At 37.6% G+C, this 20,622-nt stretch overlaps 2 protein-coding genes across 4 annotated transcripts; both read right to left on the bottom strand.

The window, feature by feature from the left end:
- Positions 1-874: 874 nt before the first annotated feature.
- asb6 (ankyrin repeat and SOCS box containing 6) lies at positions 875-8,682 on the bottom strand. Of its 2 annotated transcripts, none has more exons than XM_052108696.1 (7): positions 8,639-8,682; positions 7,842-7,981; positions 7,585-7,757; positions 7,378-7,484; positions 7,168-7,276; positions 4,096-4,182; positions 875-4,006 (listed from the first exon to the last, which is right to left on the bottom strand). In XM_052108696.1, exons 1-7 carry the CDS (start codon positions 8,669-8,671, stop codon positions 3,276-3,278), a joined length of 1,380 nt encoding a protein of 459 aa, XP_051964656.1. In that variant the 5' UTR covers positions 8,672-8,682; the 3' UTR covers positions 875-3,275. The 2 variants fall into 2 exon arrangements, with proteins under 2 accessions (XP_051964656.1, XP_051964657.1); XM_052108697.1 differs by lacking the exon at positions 8,639-8,682 and adding an exon at positions 8,459-8,621.
- A 1,075-nt stretch (positions 8,683-9,757) lies between these two features.
- On the bottom strand, positions 9,758-20,102 carry LOC127630443 (WD repeat-containing protein 13-like). Of its 2 annotated transcripts, none has more exons than XM_052107963.1 (10): positions 19,939-20,102; positions 19,308-19,406; positions 18,234-18,313; positions 15,149-15,258; positions 14,823-14,953; positions 13,141-13,448; positions 12,689-12,869; positions 10,710-10,851; positions 10,472-10,590; positions 9,758-10,385 (listed from the first exon to the last, which is right to left on the bottom strand). In XM_052107963.1, the coding sequence occupies exons 1-10, from the start codon at positions 20,060-20,062 to the stop codon at positions 10,201-10,203; spliced, it is 1,479 nt and encodes a 492-aa protein (XP_051963923.1). In that variant the 5' UTR covers positions 20,063-20,102; the 3' UTR covers positions 9,758-10,200. The 2 variants fall into 2 exon arrangements, with proteins under 2 accessions (XP_051963923.1, XP_051963924.1); XM_052107964.1 differs by lacking the exon at positions 19,939-20,102 and adding an exon at positions 17,321-17,552 and having other exon boundaries at positions 19,308-19,382.
- Between the last annotated feature and the right edge of the window lie 520 nt (positions 20,103-20,622).

Raw genomic sequence — 20,622 nt, 5'->3', positions numbered from 1 at the left:
TTATAAATTCTTGAAGTAGGAATTTAGACGGTTAGCTGGTTAACCGATTGACCGCATTAGCAATTTGCTCAACTAATAATTCAAGAAATGACAGAGAGGTACTCGATGAGTTATCATGTAGGGCATGTTATGTATGAGGGTGCTGTTAACACGTAAATCACTAGCTTCCTTTCAGTCTGACAAGGATGCATCTGTGGATGCAAAGGCAAATGGTTTTGACAGACAAAGGTTTACCAAAGTATTCCCGAGTTAGCCCACGTCATGATATATATTACATATGGTGGTTTTACTGCAGGACAATGCCAAACCACACACTGCCCAGATAACAAGTGCATGGCTGCGTTAGCAGAGAGTGTGGTTGCTACATTGGCCTGCCTGCAGTGCAGACCTCTTTCCAATCGAGAATGTGTGATAAGCGTATAATATGGCAACGAAGGCCCTTTACAATTGCGCAGCTGAAGACCTGCATTATGGATGAATGGGGGAAATTCGCCTTGCTAAGCCTAACAAACTAAGTGTTATTAGAATAAATATTTCACAATGGTAAACACTCAACTGTCCTATTTTTTTTAGGAGAATTTTGCAATCATCTGATTTGAAATGAGTGTATGTTTCACAGGGTGAATCACTAATTTACAAATCAGAATTTTGTTAATTAGCATTTTCCATATACTGTCCCAATTTTCTCAGAATTATTGTTGTGCGAAAGATTGAAACAATAGAAAGTAAATACATGAAACAGATTTTCCCATTCTGTTAGCTGTTTGATAACTGTCTTGTTTGCTGCTGACTACCTCTTGTAGCTAGTGATTTATGATCTTATAGCATGGTCTCAAAGTTTTAGATGTTTTTGATACACAAAGTCTCTGACAAATCCTAATTCTGTTTTATTTTTATTCCCTTTAATTTCTTTACCAAATTTGTGTTCTCCTACACTTGACAAGGTTCAAATTGGGAAGAACCCTTCCTTTGGACCAGTACCAGGGAGTGCTGGATTTGATGGCCACTGCAGCCACTGTCCTGCTAGGATTGTTCTGCAATCTGATTCATTGACTATTTGCACTTAAAAGTCAACAACATTTTATTTATTTTCATCTCAGAATGTATATTTGTGTGTGACCAGCATGAAACCAATGGTAGTTAATTCCATTTTGGGTGGGTAGATACCTCACATTTTGTAACAATTCCTTGAAAGCACATGTACATCAACATGTCTATTTGATGTGTATATTTACATCAGGAAGATGTCTTTTTTTCAAGTTTGCTCATCTGCAATACATCAACAAGACATGTCAATAAGTATGTCTCAGATGTCCATGAGACATTCAGCAGATGTCTCATAAAATGTAAAACAGACATATGAAAGGATATGAATGATACTTGATTATTTACAAGGCCACACAACTTCAAGACACTGTACAATAGAAGAGGAGCAAACTTCTCTTTCATATCCTCAACACAAAGTTGGCTGTCTTGTTAAGGCATAATTTATCATTTTACACGATTCACCGATAATGCCAAAACTGGAGACTGTTTACAGACAGCAACTCACAAATCACAATCAAAATAAATTAAACAGCACACAAGTAATAAGATCACATTTGGCAGTGGTGCTGTACAAGATATTAAAGATTCAACTGTAAACAATTAAAGGCACAGTTAAACAAACACAAAATAATAATTCTCTCATAATTGACAGTTTTTTCACACGACCTTGGCTTCTGTAGAACACAGCGAAGATATTTTGAAGGATATATGATGTGTTTTTGTCCATGCAATTTAAGCTCCAAAAAAAAGACAAAAGGCAGCATATAAATAATCCATACAACTCGAGTGGTTTAATCCATGTCTTCTGAAGCGATACAATCACTTTGGGAAAGAAACACACCAACATTTAAATCCTTATTCACTATAAATGTAGACATCAGTGAGCCTGGCGACACTGTGTCTGGTTCGTAGGTGGAAGTGTGTGAACAAGCTTCTCTCATGAATGTGCAGAGGAGACCGCAGATGTCAAGATTTATAGTGAATAAGGACTCAAATTTTGGTCTGTTTCTCACCCAAAGTGATCATGTCGCTTCAGAAGACATGGATTAAACCACTTGAGTTGCATGGATTACCTTTATGCTGCATTTATGTCCTTTTAGAAGCTTGAAAGTTTTGGACCCCACTGACTTACATTGTATTGGCAAAAACATATCATACATCCTTCAAAGCATCTTTGAGTTCCGTAGAAGAAAAATAGTCATATGAGTTTGAGACGGCCTGAGGGTGAGTAAATGATGAGAGAACTATTTTGGGCGAACTACCCCTAAAAAGATTTTTAAACTACGAACTACAAAACAGAAAATAATGAACTGACAAGATGAAGTAAATTGCAGTTAGGGGCACTTTGGCACAATGAACACCAAGTTACATTGTTTCCATGAGCATTTTTTATTTAAAGGAATAATCTGTGTTCAACACAAGTTAAGCTCAATCAACAGCATTTGTGGCATTATGTTGATTACCATAAAAAATATATATTTTCAACTCATCCCTTTTCTAAAAAATAAATAAATTGAAACTGGGACACATAGAGTCGAAGTGAATGGGGCCAATTCTTAAACGTTAAAATAATGTTTCAAAATTATTGTTACAAGATCTAAACAATGTGTTGACATGATTTTTGTGTGATAAAATGACTAACCTTTTCTGTGTAAAGCTATATCCAATTTTTCAACTTCGTTGCCATGACAACATAACAGCGTAAACCCTATAATCACTGTTACTTAGTAGTCAGCCACTAAAACAATTATTTAAACTTACCTTAAATATTACACAAGTTTTAACAGAAAAAACTAATGCAAGTGAAAATAAAATAAGCTTCACATTTCTGCCTTTAAATCCTCCAAAAATTGGCCCCCATTAACTTCCATTGTATGTGCCTCACTGTAACCTTGATTTTTGCTTTTTATAAAGAAAAGGAGGGACAAGTCTAACTGATTTTTTGTGGTAATCAGCATTATGCCGCAAAGGCTGTCAATTGAGTTCAACTTGTATTGAACCCAGAATATTCCTTAAATTTGTCCCATGCGAGCATTCTCTCTTTGTTAAGTTCTGGTGCACCACACACAGAGCCAGATCACATCTGTTTGTTCTGTATGTTGATCAGATTAAGCAGGCACTGAGTTATTGTATTCTTTATCCGTTTTATTTGATCCAGGTGTTAATGAATGTAGTAGTCATCAAGGGATCGATATTTACAACCACACTTACACATGACTGTTTGTCTCTCAGTGCAGTGTACGGAGGAGTTTAAAGCTGTCCCAGCCGGGTCTGTTCCTCCAGCTTAGCTCTGGGAGCAGCAGATCCTTCAGCCTGTCTGGCAGGGGCAGGGCTTTCACCTTCTCCTCATAGGGCCAGGGCTGCAGACAGCGGTGGAATAGTCTCCTGCAAAGGCACTTCAATGCTAGTGGCCGGCTAACTTGGTCCTCTAGTTTGTTGTAGAGCTCCAGCAGTAGCTGAGCAGCGGAGACCTGTTCCAGCACGGGCAGCTCAGACCGAGGGAAGAGGGGAGGCATGACTGGAGAGTAGATCGTGGCCAGATCCAACAGCACTTCAGCTTTAGCCATGAGTTCATCCACTTCTGTAGCATCTAGAGGTTCACGGAGAGCTTCTGCAAGACGTGAGAATATCAGTTGTTGACCTGTCCAGTAGGAGGCTATGTGGTGAGAGCAAAAGAATGAAGCTCCGTGCTGGAGTAGAATGGCTGCTAGGGGAAAAAACATGTCAAAATGCTCCAGGCTGGTGTAGATTAACGAGGGTTCCCACACCTCTCCGTCAGTAGCGTTCAAGCAGCAGCTGGGGTCGGCGCTGTGGCTGATAAGAAGGTGAGTTACGCGGGTACAGAACCGGCCGATCTCTTTTGCATCCTCTGCACTGCTGTCTAGAGCTTCCTTCACCAGAAAGGTTAGCGAGGAGACGGGGGACTCGCCATCATGTGTGGTGGCGTTGACATCGGCACCTGCACAGGACAGATATCAAGGTTGTACACATGACTTCAGCATTAATGAGAATGAAGAAAGCTTCAGTTTACATTGTGCAGTGAATCACCTCTTTCTAGAAGCAGCTGTATATTGTCAGCATTGTTGACTGTGAGTCCATCACTGCTGGCCAGACCATGGAGCAAGGCAGTTTTTCCTGTTAGAGAGTAAAGTCAGTTTGTTATACTGGATAGAGAATGAAAAGCAGCCAACAAGCAATCAGCATAAATAGCAACTCCTTCAATACTGTTTAAAAAGCATCCCAGGACACTTTATTGGGACATTCAAAGATAGCTTTGACTGATTTGTTTAAGGAATATTCTGGGTTAAATACAAGTTAAGATCAATCGACAGCATTTGTGGATTTTTGGATGGTTTAAAAGGAAGAAACTTGTGTATTATTTGAGCTATAAAGTTATTTAACTCAGCATGTTATGCTGGTTTTAGGGTTTACTGTTTCACTTTCATTGCAAGTGCCTCACTGTAATCCAGATTTAATTTTATTTAAATTTTTCTAGAAAAGGAGGGACGAGTTTATTTTTGTGGTAATCAACATTGTCAAAAATGCTGTCAATTGAGCTTCACTTGTATTGAACCCGGAATATTTCTTTAATATTTTTGTTCACTACATAATTCCCATACTTCCCTTTTATTTTCTACTTTTGATAACTACTATTCTAGCTGGGAAAAATATAATTTTTTTAATTAATCGCGATCTTCAGATGTTGTAGGATATGATGCAATCCCATGTTGACTGCATCATCCACAGACCTGTTTGCTTGATAAGCAGATGGGCTAACACCAGTCTCTCAAATGACTTCATGAACACAGATGCCAGAGGGACGGATCTGTGGCCATTAAGTCCTGCAATCTTGGGTTTATTTGGGACATCGTTGATAGTGGAGCATTTGAAGCAGCTGTGTTGAACATCTGTGAGAAGATGGGGTCCAGCTGGTTTTGCCACAGGCTTTTAGACATGTGGGTGAAACACCAACTGGTCCTTGTGCTTTCCTTGTCTTTCGTTTCAGGAAGACACGGCACACAATAAGTATGTGTAAGCATACTTGGCAAAAAAGCTCATTCTGGTTCATTTGAACAATCTTATCTATTCTTCAAATCCCAAGATTGACCTTTTACTCCATGCGCAATCCTCTACAGTTAGAATAAATCACTCTTTGAGATGCTCAATGAACTGCCACTATTCTTAAAGAGACAGTACAGTTTAAGCACTTGCTATAAATATCTATATAAACAAAGTAAATATTACAAATTATGCATTTGAACAATAAGCATGTAACTATATATTGTGTGTGTGTGTGTGTGTGTATACACTCACCTAAAGGATTATTAGGAACACCATACTAATACTGTGTTTGACCCGCTTTCGCCTTCAGAACTGCCTTAATTCTACGTGGCATTGATTCAACAAGGTGCTGAAAGCATTCTTTAGAAATGTTGGCCCATATTGACAGGATAGCATCTTGCAGTTGATGGAGATTTGTGGGATGCACATCCAGGGCATGAAGCTCCCGTTCCACCACATCCCAAAGATGCTCTATTGGGTTGAGATCTGGTGACTGTGGGGGCCATTTTAGTACAGTGAACTCATTGTCATGTTCAAGAAACCAATTTGAAATGATTCAAGCTTTGTGACATGGTGCATTATCCTGCTGGAAGTAGCCATCAGAGGATGGGTACATGGTGGCCATAAAGGGATGGACATGGTCAGAAACAATGCTCAGGTAGGCCGTGGCATTTAAACGATGCCCAATTGGCACTAAGGGGCCTAAAGTGTGCCAAGAAAACATCCCCCACACCATTACACCACCACCACCACCAGCCTGCACAGTGGTAACAAGGCATGATGGATCCATGTTCTCATTCTGTTTACGCCAAATTCTGACTCTACCATCTGAATGTCTCAACAGAAATCGAGACTCATCAGACCAGGCAACATTTTTCCAGTCTTCAACTGTCCAATTTTGGTGAGCTCTTGCAAATTGTAGCCTCTTTTTCCTATTTGTAGTGGAGATGAGTGGTACTACTAGGTGGGGTCTTCTGCTGTTGTAGCCCATCCGCCTCAAGGTTGTGCGTGTTGTGGCTTCACAAATGCTTTGCTGCATACCTCGGTTGTAATGAGTGGTTATTTCAGGCAAAGTTGCTCTTCTATCAGCTTGAATCAGTCGGCCCATTCTCCTCTGACCTCTAGCATCAACAAGGCATTTTCGCCCACAGGACTGCCGCATACTGGATGTTTTTCCCTTTTCACACCATTCTTTGTAAACCCTAGAAATGGTTGTGCGTGAAAATCCCAGTAACTGAGCAGATTGTGAAATACTCAGACCGGCCCGTCTGGCACCAACAACCATGCCACGCTTAAAATTGCTTAAATCACCTTTCTTTCCCATTCTGACATTCAGTTTGGAGTTCAGGAGATTGTCTTGACCAGGACCACACCCCTAAATGCATTGAAGCAACTGCCATGTGATTGGTTGATTAGATAATTGCATTAATGAGAAAATGAACAGGTGTTCCTAATAATCCTTTAGGTGAGTGTATATATATATATATATATATATACACACACACACACAAATTTCTAGATTTTAAATACATTTTTAAAAAGCTAAAATGTGACCAAAATGATGAAAAATTAATGATAACATAAAAATTGTAAAATAAATATTTTTGTAATTTTAAATGTTAAAAAGATCCCTATATAATTAAAAGCATTAGCCGAGAGATTTTATTTCATATGTGAGCAAAATGGACATCATAACTGAAATATACCCAAATTAATCAGAATAAGAATTTAATTGAAAATTTTGTGAATCTGAAAACCTATATCAAATTCTAAATCTATGGCTCTTTTTACTATTATTCTAAAATGTGGAAAATAGCTGTAAGAAAGACCTAGTAGGTGGTGTACAGACTGGTAGTGGACCTTAGGGATAGTTCACCCCAAAATTTAAATTCTCTCAGTATTTACTCACCCTCAATTTATTCTATTAAAGATATATATATATATATATATATATATATATATATATATATATATATATATATATATATATATATATATGTGTGTATTTTGTTTTGTTTTTTCTATTAGAGAAAAATAATAATAATTTTACCAAAATACCATTCTTATCTTTTGCATTTACATCAGCACCCAAGTCTAGAAGAACACGCAGACATGGCAGCCTGTCTGCCTCCTCGCTGGCCAAGTCAAGAGGACTGCTTTCATGAATCTATTGAAGAGAATAACAGCATATATAAAGTATTGGGAAAAGTAAAGGCCTCATTTTTGGACTATTACACTAAATGTTACTGTTTAAGAGGTTGTTCTCACCCTGTCTCTCTTGTCAATTCCAGCTCCCTTATCTATCAGCATCTGAACCATGTCTGGTTTGTTCCTCAACACTGCAATGTGCAAGGGGTTGTAGTACGATACAGGGTCTGTAATGAGCAAAAAAATAGTTGTGAGATTTCCATGATGTTTTATATGCTTTGGATGATGATGATGATGATAATGTCAAATACTGTTTTTAGCATCTACCTTCAAAGTTTAGGTCAGCCCCGTAATGCAAGAGCACCTGTGCTGCACTGACCAACCCAAGTTCAGCCACTTTAAACAGGGAGTAGCTGATTCCCTCCATGAAGAGTGAAGACTGCGACTCTTTATCCAGAAGCTCCACAAGAGCCCTACAGATGCTTTCTTCACCATCTTGCCTGTGAAATGCAGAGGTTAAAAAATTATGGACAACATAACATATAGGAAACCTATATGTTTTTAAATGCGGTTGAGATCCTAACCTGTGCTGGGGGTTTTCTCCTTCCTCTGTTCCCAGGACACACATCACTGAATCCACCAGGGGCTGGTACTCATACACTATCCTCCTGAATCCATGTAAGAAAGGCATGTTCTCTTCCCTTTGTCCTACAATCTCTTCACGCTTTAAAATAGAGCAGATTCATGGGTGTATCAATTCTGTTATCATTCAGTAAAATATACCAAACATAACACAAGTGGAAGCAATATTACACCATAGATAAGAGAACTGTAGGTCTTGGGCAACTAAATAACAGAATACATTACCAAACCAGTTCTGAAGCATTTGCAGTACATTCATTCATCAGTTGCACAATATTTTGAAAATAATAAATACACAAATATGAAACAGTAATTGCACTCTCTTCAAGCTTTAAAATAATAAACTGTCTCTTCTCTTGCATGAATATGCATTATCAGTTGGACCACACCTCTCAAAAAGCTACCAGGTCCTACAATTTAAAATGCAAGACAATTCAAACTACTTTAACGCTTTGCAAGACGTCTTTATAATAATAACGTCTATGATGGTAAAAAATAAATAAATAAACACAGAAAGCAGATTTACACATTCTGTAAATTGTTATATATTGTGGGTAACCTCTTTGCTTGCATGTTAGCTGCCGACCTCTTACTAAATATATGATCCAAAGATGGGATTTGTTATAAACACAGTTTCTGAAATCAAATTTCTAATATATCGTTCTTTCTATCGGCTCTTATTTCACAGCCGTAAACATATGCATTTTATTCTTAATGTTTTGTTTTTCTGTTCGCTTACCCACTGTAGAACCGGAAGTAGTTCCTCCCACATGTCACTACAAGCAGAGTGAAAACAGCAGCAGTTATATTTTCAAAATAAAAGCCTTCCCGCACCAAAAATAAAATCATGTCTCTTTTTTTTTTTTTTTTTTTTACATAAATACCTTTACACATCCAAATCTTGTTCCTATAATGTCTTACTACAAAAATAATCTAATCTAGGAAAATATTAATTTAGCCAGTTTAGCTCAAATTCTAATAAAACACCTGAAAATGACAATTCTCTCATCATTTAATCACCCTCATGCCATCTCAGATGTGTATGACTTTCTTTCTTCTGGAGGATACTAAGATTTTTTTGAATAATATTTCAGCTCTGTATATGTATACAATGCAAGTGAATGGGTATCAATATTCTGAAGGTCCAAAAAGCACATTAATGCAGCATAAAAGAAATCCATAACACTCCAGTGGTACTATATATCGTCATTTTATATATATATATATATATATATATATATCTTCAGAAGCGATATGATAGGTCTGGGTGAGAAACTGGGTGAGACTTTTTTTTATTATCATAAATTCTCCTTCCTTCCCAGCAGGTGGCAATATGCATGAAGAATGCAAATCGGCACAAACAAAAGAAGATTGTGAAAGTGAAAGTGGAGACTGATAAAAAAAAGGACTTAAATATTGATCTGTTTCTCACCCACATTTATCGTATCACTTCTGAAGATATGGATTTAACAACTGGGGTAGTTTGGATTACTTTTATGATGTCTTTACATATTTTTGGAGCTTGAAAATATTGGTACCCATTCACTTGCATTGTATAGACCTACAAAGCTGAAATATTCCAAAAAAAACTTTCTTTGTTTTCAGCATAAGAAAGTTATACACATCTAGGATGGCATGAGGGCAAGTAATTTATAAATTATGAGAGGATTTAAATTTTGGGGTGAACTATCCCATTCAAAAAATTTAAATGTAAATTTCAGGCAGATGTGTTAGGACAGGATTTTTAACTAAACTTCTTTCAATTCACTAACTTTCCGATCTCAAAAAGCACCTTCAATGTGAGATGTCTTCATAAAAACAATTTTTAGAATTACTCCAAGGAAAGCATATAGAGACCAAATGTAGCTTTATTGAGCTAGTGTGATTCAATTTATTGAATTTTACCAAGGCATAAATACAGGGGTGTTATTGTGCAAGCTGCCAACACAACATCAGTGACACATTCTTCATTGCCTCAAGCGCTCTCATTCTCACACATACTGTATTTACAAAGACAAAAAATGCACACAGTGAACAAAATATTATATTAACCTCTCCTCTTATCATTTAAGTTAAACATCATGACTGCAAAGCACTGATAGCATAACATCCCAAACCAACAACAAAGGAATGTCAGTCCTAAAACAAAGACAACAGAACACGTGGTTCTTTTATGGTCTAAACGAGTTAGCTCAGACTCACAACATAACAACAGTCATCTTTTTTACATTTACAGTAGGGTTCAGGACTTGCATTGCACATGATTTGAGCCTGCCGGCAAGAAAGATGCTGTTGTCAAGGTTACTTCTGCTCACGTCTCCAGATGATCACCATCCCAGAGGCATCGGAGGAGGCCAGCAGGCTTTCGTCGCAGTTGAAGCTAACGTCCAGCACAGGCCCACTGTGACCCTGGAGCTTGTTAACGATGGCCTTAGTGTTGCGCTCAACATCGAAAAAGTAGACGCACGCATCCTCACTGCCAGTGACTACATAAAGGATGAACAAAATAGATGGTAATAGAACAAAAAGAAAACTGCTCCTTCAAAAGTTTGAACAGTATGATTGGTCTTACCAACACAGGCTCCCTGTCTAAAGGACATCAGAGGACAGAAGATGCTGTGTAGTGGTTGGGATCCATGCTGGATAGGGAAACTTCTCTTAAGCTGCAGAGTACCTTCATTATCCACCACCCTGTTAATACCAGTTCCACATTTATCAATAATAATTAGCAACGTCACGTGAAAGGGACACTCTCGTCACTCATCTTGTAAATACATATAGAATCTTGATTACTGAAAGTACATTCTGACCTGTACAGCAGAAGTTTGTTCACACAGGCATTGATGAGCAGAGAGGGGTCCCGTGCCTCTCGACTGATCCATGAGCGTGCTGAAATACCGGAGATAGAACTGCCCTCGTTCACTACCAGTCTCTTAGCTTTGGTCAGTTTTCCTATAGAACAAGAGCATCCATCTATTGTAACCTACTCCTTTCAGCAAAACAGCACTGAGTCGAACTATATCAGAAAATGCAATAGATTCTGGAAGAGATGCTTTAAATTCTAGGAGATTTGGGGGTCTCATAAATTAATGCTGCAATGATGTGGAGCTCATTATTTTTGTCTGGATTTATTAAGTCATTTAAATATTTTTTATGGGGTTAAAGTAAAAAATGTCATGTGTTGTAGCAGTATGGAGACTGCATGAAATCACATGAAAAGCTGAAAATGTTGCCATGAGTTGTGCAGAATAGTCTTTTGAAAATAAATAAATAAATATATATATATTGTTTTAATATTTTTAAAAAACTTCTCCACCAAATCACCAAGCCATTTTGTGTAACCAACATGTGGCTTGCCAATTTGTTGTCATGTGACAAAAAATAAAATGAAAATGAAAAAGAGAGGACCCCTTTAGACCCTCAAAACTGTGTGTGAAGTTTAAAAAATATATCTGATATTTTGACATTTTTATGAAAAGCCATATTTTGTTCAGTTCATATAGAGTACCATTCTTGACATTTTTTAACCACTCCACATATTTAATATTAGCAAATTATAGTTTTGGCAAGGTGTTTAGGACATCTACTTTGTAAAAAATTTACAGACAGATTTTTTCACATTTAATTGACTATATCACAATTCCATGGGTCAGATGTTTACATACACAAAGTTAACTGCATTTAAGCAGCTTGGAAAATTCCAGAAAATTATGTCAAGCCTTTAGAGAATTAGCCAAATAGCTTCTAATAGGAGGTGTACCTTCAAACTCAGTGCCTCTTTCAAATACCTGAAAGAACCACATTCATCAGTACAAACAATAGTACACAAGTATAAACACCATGGGACCATGCAGCCATCATACCACTCAGGAAGGAGATGCATTCTGTCTCCTAGAGATTAATGTAGTTTGGTGCGAAAAGTGCAAATCAATCCCAGAACAACAGCAAAGGACCTTGTGAAGATGCTGGAGGAACAGGTAGACAAGTATCTATATCCACAGTAAAACGAGTAATATATCGACATAACCTGAAAGGCTGCTCAGCAAGGAAGAAGCCAATGCTCCAAAAACACCATAGAAAAGCCAGACTACAGTTTGCAAGTGCACATGAGGACAAAGATCTTACTTTATTGGAGAAATTTCCTCTGGTCTGACAAAACAAGAATTGAACTTTTTGGCCATAATGACTATCGTTATGTTTGGAGTCAATGAACACCATCCCAACCGTGAAGTATGGGGGTGGCAGCATCATGTTGTGGGGGTGCTTTGCTTCCAGAGGGACTAGTGCACTTCACAAAATAAATGGCATCATGATTAATGAAAATTATGTAGATATATTGAAGCAACATCTCAAGAGATCAGCCATGAAGTTAACAGCTCAGTCGCAAATGGGTCTTCCAAATGGACAATGACCCCAAGCATACCTCCAATGTTGTGGCAAAATGGTTTAAGGACAATGAAGTCAAGGTATTGGAGTGGCAATCACAAAGCCCTGACCTCAATCCGATAGAAAATTTAAGGGCAAAACTGAAAAAGCGTGTGCCAGGCAAGGAGGCCTACAAACCTGACTCAGTTACACCAGTTCTGTCTGGAGGAATGGGCCAAAATTTCAGCAACTTATTGTGAGAAGCTTGTGGAAGGCAACCCAAAACATCTGACCCAAGTTAAACAATTTAAAAGCAATGCAACCATATACTAACAAAGTGTATGTAAACTTCTGACCCACTGGGAATGTGATGAAAGAAATATATCAGTACCTGTATATCAGATATAAGAAAATATCACTGTACCTGTGGCCATGTCAAAGAGGAAAGAGAAAATGCTGCCCCTGTCATCACCAGCCCACAGGATTTTCCCTGGAGCATCAAAGGAGAGAGACAGAACTCGACCGGTGAGTTTACTGGAGCCTCCCTTCACTTTCTTCCCAGTGGAGATGTTCACCACCTGCAGGTGGTGTTTACTGTTGCCAACCTGTGAACAGACAAGACAAGAAACGTTTGCTATAAATACTAAACAGCAAAATTATCAATAGCAATAGATAAGATTCAGGATAGGAAACATATTTTTTCCACCAGGTAAATAGACAGTTTTACTATACATTTTTATAATTTGTCCCATTTAAATATAAAAAATAACCTTGTGATATTTTTTACAACAGATGTGAGTAGATGTTTCTAAGAAATGGTCTTTCCTGTCTAATGTCATTTAGAATGAAACAATAATGGCTGCAATGTGGGCTCACCACAGTCAGATTGTTGTTCATGGGCTGAAAAGTGCAGCACAGCAGCTCACTGCCCTCTGGGTCGACCACCTCACGGATACATCTCCCATCTTCTGTGTTCCAGATACGTAGAGTGCCATCTTTTGAAGTGGACACTATGATGTCATTGCTGAGTGACCAGGCAAAGTCAGTCACAGGCCCGGCGTGGCCCTTCAATGTCACCTTTACAGTTGGTGGAGGAGGGGACAGTGTCATGACAGACAATGTCCCATCCAATGAACAGCAGGCAAGGAGGTGCTTATCATCATTGGCGAATTGCAAACGTGGAACTGAGGAGATAAAATAGTAAAGGGCTAAAATTAGAAGGTAAAACAGTCTAGACCCAGGAAATAAAACCTAAACAGCTATTGTTGCAAATGTTATTGCTGAAAGAATATGTAGAAAAACCTTACTCCGACACAGTTTCAGCAGCTGCACACATCATTTTTGTCAAACCTAGATATTTTTGAATGTTAAGTTTTTAGTTGCGTCTAGGGATACCAAAAGTACTGGTACTTTGGTACCAAGCTGATACTCAAAAAAAAATTGTCTTTCTACAATATCGGAATACAGAGTCCCAACTCAATTCAGTAACCCAGTGCTGTCTGATTGACATTTGGCAATTTGACATTTGAAAAATTCACATATGATGTGGCTGCATGTTTATGAATCGTTAAATGTATATCTTTGTTCATTTTGAAAGAAAACCACTCACTGATCATAAATATTTTATTTGTTCTTTATCACTGACAGTTTAATTAAAGGGATAGTTCACTTACTCACCCTCATGCCATACCAGATGTGTATGACTTTCTGCTGCAGAACACAAATGTAGAAGAATATTTCTAGTAGAATTTCTCAACTCTGTAGGTCCTCACAATGCAAGTAAATGGGTGCCAAAATTTTGAAACTCCAAAAAGCACATTAAGGCAGCGTGAAAGTTATCTATAAGACTCCAGTGTTTTAATCCATGTCTTCTGATGAAATCTAATCAGCTTTGGGTGAGAACAGACAAAAATATAACTTCTTTTCACTGTACATCTTGCCATTGCAGTCTCTAGACACGATCATGATCCTCGATTACTCTTCCTAGCGCTTGATGCAAGCAGATGGTGCTAGAAAGTGTAATCAAGCTTGAAATTGCCAAGCAGACTGATGATGTCAAGACTTACTGTGAAAAGAAGTTATATTTTAGTATGTTCTCACCCAAAACCAATAAACCGTTAACTTCAGAAGACATGGATTGAACCACTGGAGTCGTATGGATTACTTTTATGCTGCCATTATGTGCTTTTTGGAGCTTCAAAGTTTTAGTCACCATTCCCTTGCATTTTATTGATCTACAGAGCAGATATATTCTTCGTTTGTGTTCTGCAGAAGAAATAAAGTCATCTGGGATGGCATGAGGGTGAGAAAATGAGAGAATTTTCATTTCCAGATGAACTACAGTATTCCTTTAAATAAATACTTTAGAGCTTTTTGAAAGCAATCTTTACTTAATTCTAAGGTACTTAAATTCTACATGCCATTGTTTTAATTTGTTCATATTTTAATACATAACTTTGAAAATAAATGAGTGTCCTTAATGTAATATTTGTTTTTGCTGTAGTACCACAAATTTTGGTTTCGTGACAATCCGATTGTGTCATTTTAAGCTCCCTCACCAGCCGAGTCGACATGTTGATCGAAGATGTGGTGCATGCCGGCAAAAGCGTAGTTCTCACTGAGGGTGGTGTCCCCTGCCATGGCGCGGCTGGCTTCTGCCACCGAGGTGGGCACCAGGCTACCAGGAGGCCTGGCACAAAAGACATCAAAGAGACCCAGTAGTTAGAATAAGGATTTTATGGATAGCTGCATGGTCTTTGTGGTTTGACACAGTATTTATTTTTACACCATTATTAGATGTTAACAGGATAAGCGGTTGACGATGGATGGATGGATGGATATTAGATGTTAAATGATAAAAAAACAGAGTTTGGGTAGAGTTTACCTCTCATCATACACTGCCCTGTTCATCTGGGCTTGCAGCTGGTAAGAACCTCGGCTCATAGACCTTCGGTGACCTCTGGCGCCCTGAGCCCTGGGATCCTCCTCAAAGTCCTGATGGAAAGACGGAGAAAAAAGTTTAAAAAAAAGACCAAAGGTGCATAGAGAGGATATTAGGGAGCAATGAAGGAGGTAGAGAACTTCTAGAAGGGTGATTTTAGAGTTTCAGTACTACAACAACGACATTAAGCTTATCATGCACAAAGAGCTCACAATCTACATGCACTGCAGCTCACAACACAGTGACCTGGATCTGGTTTCTATTTATATCTAGGAATATACACCAATCAGCCACAACATTAAAACCACCTCCTTAATATTGTGTAGGTCCCATCATGCCGCCAAAACGGCACCAACCCACATCTCAGAATAGCATTCAGAGATTATATTCTTCTCACCACAATTGTACAGAGTGGTTATCTGAGTTACCGTAGACCATTCTCTGTTGACATCCAGTGAGGCTCTGTGGACGGAAACGCCTTGTTGACGAGAGGTCAACAGAGTATGGCCAGACTGGTTTGAACTGACAAAGTCTACGGTAACTCAGATAACTGCCCTGTAAAATTGTGGTGAGAACAATTTCATCTCAGAATGTTATTCTTAGATGCGGGCCGGTGCTGTTTTGGCGGCACAAGGGGGACCTACAACAGTGTTTCCCAACCACTGTGCTGCAGCACACTAGTGTGCCGTGAAAGATTGTCAGGTGTGCCGTGGAAAATTATAAAATATATCCTCACCTTTTGGAGAAATTCAAAAAATGTTAACCATAATCGGTCACTTTTGTGATTGTGAAGAGCAATGATTAATGTACAAAAGTGAGTGATATTTATACACGTTAAGGTCATCATATGACTCGCATCAGCGCTGCAGAATACAAGACTATGAAGTGACTTTACACCAAAGTGCTTTTCCCACACACATTTTTGCTTCACCAATAATGTATTTGAGAGTACTTAGCAACAAGAAATATTTAAAAACTGTCCAGATTTGTGAGGAGACATTGAATGTCTCATAATTTTTGTTTTAATTAAATATTACCTTATCGTTAACGAATATGAGAGACCCCAGTTATTGAACTAATTTAAATTCACCAAGAAAACGCTTAGACCTAAATATAAAATAGTCATTTTATTACTTTCTGCTATATTTTTCTCTCTTCCAAATACATATTTTCAATGTTTACTGTGTACACCTCCCGCTTTTTTATGTGGCAAACTCGTAAAATCGCCCCTCTGTGAAGCTTTCTGCAACTCTTGTCATGTGGAGGGCAATGAGATGCTTGACGCTGTGTTCAGTCTCCAGAACCAAATTAAAACTACCACGAGAAGTCGTCTGTCCGAGGCAAAGATGCAAAAGCGAATGATAATTGCCTCAGCATCAGTCTTGATGCGTTTGATTACGCACAGGTCAGCACCCAGTTTAAGTCGATGCGGAAAAGGAGGAAGGTTTGATTTGTCGACTGAGTTCAATTCAGTTAATTTTTGAATCATATTTGTTTTTTGTAATATTGCGTTGTTCATATTTGAATGGCCTCCGCTGTCACTGTGGGGGGAAAAAAGCATTAATCTGCTTTGTGTTGTGTCTCTGTTGTTCATCTGTTCTATTCATAAATAAATACATGCATAATCTGCTATATGCTCGTCCTGTGAGTTCGTAATTAAAAATGAAAATGTGAACAAAAATAAAAGCTATTAAATGTCTTATTATCATTAAAATATGAAAATGTAAATGATGGGTAATAATAGATCATGACGGAAGCACTGTATGTGACTTTTTTTTTTTTTTGCCGTAGCCGAATTTCAAACATTACGCTACTAAGACGGACAGAAAACATGGACAAGTTCTTGAAAAGGAAAAATATTGACGATGGTTAGTCAATGTGGGATAGTGGTGTGCCGTAGAATTTTTAGTCGTAAAAAGTGGGACACTGACCAGCACAATATTAGGCAGTTTTAATATTGTGTCCGATCGGTGTACATGTAGATGTTCCGTTTATAGTTTTCGCTGTCTGTCTGGTTTATTTTTTGTGTACGTTTTTTTTGTTGGGCCTATTTAAGCCCAGAACTCCTCATTCGTATTTGTCAAACCCTTTGCCCTGTTTCTGAGTGCACCTAACCTCCATACGATCCAGTGTGGTGCGGGAACTGCGCACACTGCTGGCTCTGAAGCTGCTCTGCTCTGACAGAGGCCCGTAACGCAGGGCGAGCAACTGACTGCGCAGACGCAGATACTGCCTGCGCAGCCCCGGCTCAAAGCCACACTTGGCATTCTCACGGAGCAGCTGGCTGCGTCGGCGGATGTACTGCGTGCGGAACTGGGGAAATGTAGGTGTGCGGTAAGCATTGTACCTAAAGAGAGAGGCAGAGAAAAAGAGACAAAATACAGCAGTGAATATAGGAAAGCCCTACATCGGCAAAACACATTAGGACTTCCGAACAGAGCAATCAAGGAGGGACGCACTTAGCCATGGCAAGAGATTAACACATAACAAGAGACTAAATTGTAAAATGTTTAGATATGTAAATGTTATTTTTCCATAGTTATTCATCTAAATATTTTATTACACCACTCTCTGGAAAAAATAATTCCGATTGGTCAATCCAATGTTACTAAATTGCTATATTGACCATCAATCCCAGCAATTTCCCACATAGATATGCTAGTTTAATGTCTCATACATATCACTCCACAGTCTCTTTCTTCTCACAAAATAAAACAATTTCTCAAATCAATATTTTCATGGCCAATTATTTATTTGTTTGGTAAGGAGGAATGTGATTACTGGGATAATGTGCAGTCAGCTGCAAAGATCAGGACCCGGTCAAATTAATGACCAGCTGACTGACTGACAAAATTTTTGCTTATGTAAATTGTTACACTTAATACATTCTTATTTATGATATGCAGTTCAATCATATAGACTTTTCTTCTATCACTTCTGGATTTATAAAGTTGTATTGTATTATATGACCCAAAGAGACTATTCTGAAAATAGCTGATTTTAATGATGACAATGATTTTCTACATACCTTGCGTCCACTGCCAACACCTGCTGCCAAACAGCAGCCATGACAACCACAAACACACAGAGATGCAGGAAACACAAGAGCTGCAGAATATACAAAACATTATTTTAATGATATTTAAAAGATGTGTATATATATATATATATATATATATATATATATATATATATATATATATATATATATATAAACTGATATCCTATACATTTAATTAAAAACTTAACAATCCAATCCAATGTATCTAGTTTGTTGTCATGCAGTGTTGGGTAAGTTACTCTAAAAAGCAATTAATTACTACTAATTGCATCTTCTACAATGTAATTAGATTACTGTACTGTACTCTCTGAAAAGTAATTCCATTACTTATTACTATTTAATTTCTAAAACCATGATCAAACTCGACCAGATGAAATATAATAGACATGAAACTGTTCATTTAATTCTTTCAAATAAATCATATAAAATCAAATAAATGATTAATGAACTGGCAAAAGACTTTAAGGGGGCACCATTAAATTAGAAAACATATATTTTAACATTAGATGTTAAATTTCGATTTTAAATTCACTATAGTTTTGTATAGAATTGCTCTATAGAATATACAGTATTTAACACAATACAGAAGTAACTGTAATTAAATGACTGAATAATTAAGAGTAATCACTTCATTTATTTTCAACGAAAGTCATTTAATTACAGTAATTAATTACTAGGTAATGCATGCTAATTTTGTTTCCCCAACACTGTTAAAATCTACGAACATATCTGCAGTAACGTAGCCATCACATTCAAATAAAATAATTCATAAGTATATATATATATATATATATATATATATATATATATATATATATATATATATATATTTAGAATAACAAATAAAAACATCTTATTTCACACTCAATGTTTTGACACATTAGCCACCGCTAGCAAGGAAGCTAACAACAACAACCTCCATCACACACCGAGTGTCAGTTACTCTGTGACAACAATATTTGACCAGACTCGATTTCGTAACACCTTTAACTTACTAAAATGCAATGTCAATGAATCATTTTATATTTAAAGGCCACTCACCCTGCGAGGTTTTCACCGGTTCATTCTGTCTGAAGGGAGTGACGTCATCATGAGACCTACCCGCCAAGTCAGAAGCTGATCTGCATATCGTCGACGTCACTACAGCGCGTGTAAAGAAGACCATCATATGATGTTACTAATACTGGACAGGCCAAGCTGTGTCACTTGGCAACGAGAAATGAGAGCCTATATTTACATTGCATTTTTATATTACATTAAATTATGTGCAGAAAAAAAGTATCAAGAACCCCCTAAAAGATGCACTCAGTAAACATATGTGTAAAACCATGAGCACTCACATGAGATGAGAACTCCAGTAATATCAGTAACTTTATAACAGCTGTTTAAATCTACATGGAGAGGGTCCACTCATAGGGTCTAAATTAAAATAATAAAAAACAGGTAACTGTACAACAAAACCATTGTTCTTATTAGTAAAAATACAGTACTTCATATTGTGTTCCTTTATCTCATTGTGTCCAATGGTTTGCATGAAGAATTACATGAAGAACAATTCACAATTATTCTGAAGAAAATTGGGGAAAAGTGTTTGGGAGTGAACCATCAATCGGTGTTCAGCAAAATGAAAGGATTAACTGTACAAGAGATAAATATGCTACCAGGATTTCACCTGAGCTCAGCAGAGGCCCTGTGCAGGACAGTGCAGAGGCAGGGCTGACGGGGCTCTTTGCTTGTTCCTGCCGCTCTTTCCCGAAGGGGCCCTGTATATGGAGCCATTCAGTGGCCAGATCCATAAATGAGGGCCTCACCCACGCCTCAGCACTGCTTATTCTAAAAGGACACAAGGACCTTGGAGCGCAGCCAACATGCCTGGAACAAAAGGTATATATTATAGCAAAGGTTTAACAGCTTTCATACATATTATGTATGCAAAACTCTCCTTAATTCTGTTTTATAATTTTACTCTGACTTGTAAAAACTGTGCAATACATTTCTGTAAAAAGTGAAAAGTGCCGTTGTTATCTTTAGGAAGAATTTCTATCTGATCTGACCTTAAAAATTACTCTTGTTGAAGTAACCTAAGGTTGATTCACTCATATTAAGTAATAGCTTTGTCTTTAAATTATTTTCATGTTATTACATGACAAAAATAAAAATAATTACAGCGAGAGCAGACCTATAGTACGAGCAAAAAGCATAGTAAACTAAACCAGCAATGTAAAAATTAATCATCTAAATGTTTTAACTTTTGACAGGTAACAAGACTGACAAGAAATCCACCACCAAGGTAACAACCCTTGTTGAAACAAACCCTTGCTGTCAGTATAACTGAGATGTGTTTAAGTGCTTTCGT

The sequence above is a fragment of the Xyrauchen texanus genome, chromosome 37 (assembly GCF_025860055.1).
Source record: "Xyrauchen texanus isolate HMW12.3.18 chromosome 37, RBS_HiC_50CHRs, whole genome shotgun sequence".
NCBI lineage: Eukaryota > Metazoa > Chordata > Actinopteri > Cypriniformes > Catostomidae > Xyrauchen > Xyrauchen texanus.
This window is presented reverse-complemented; position numbering and strand designations above follow the sequence as displayed.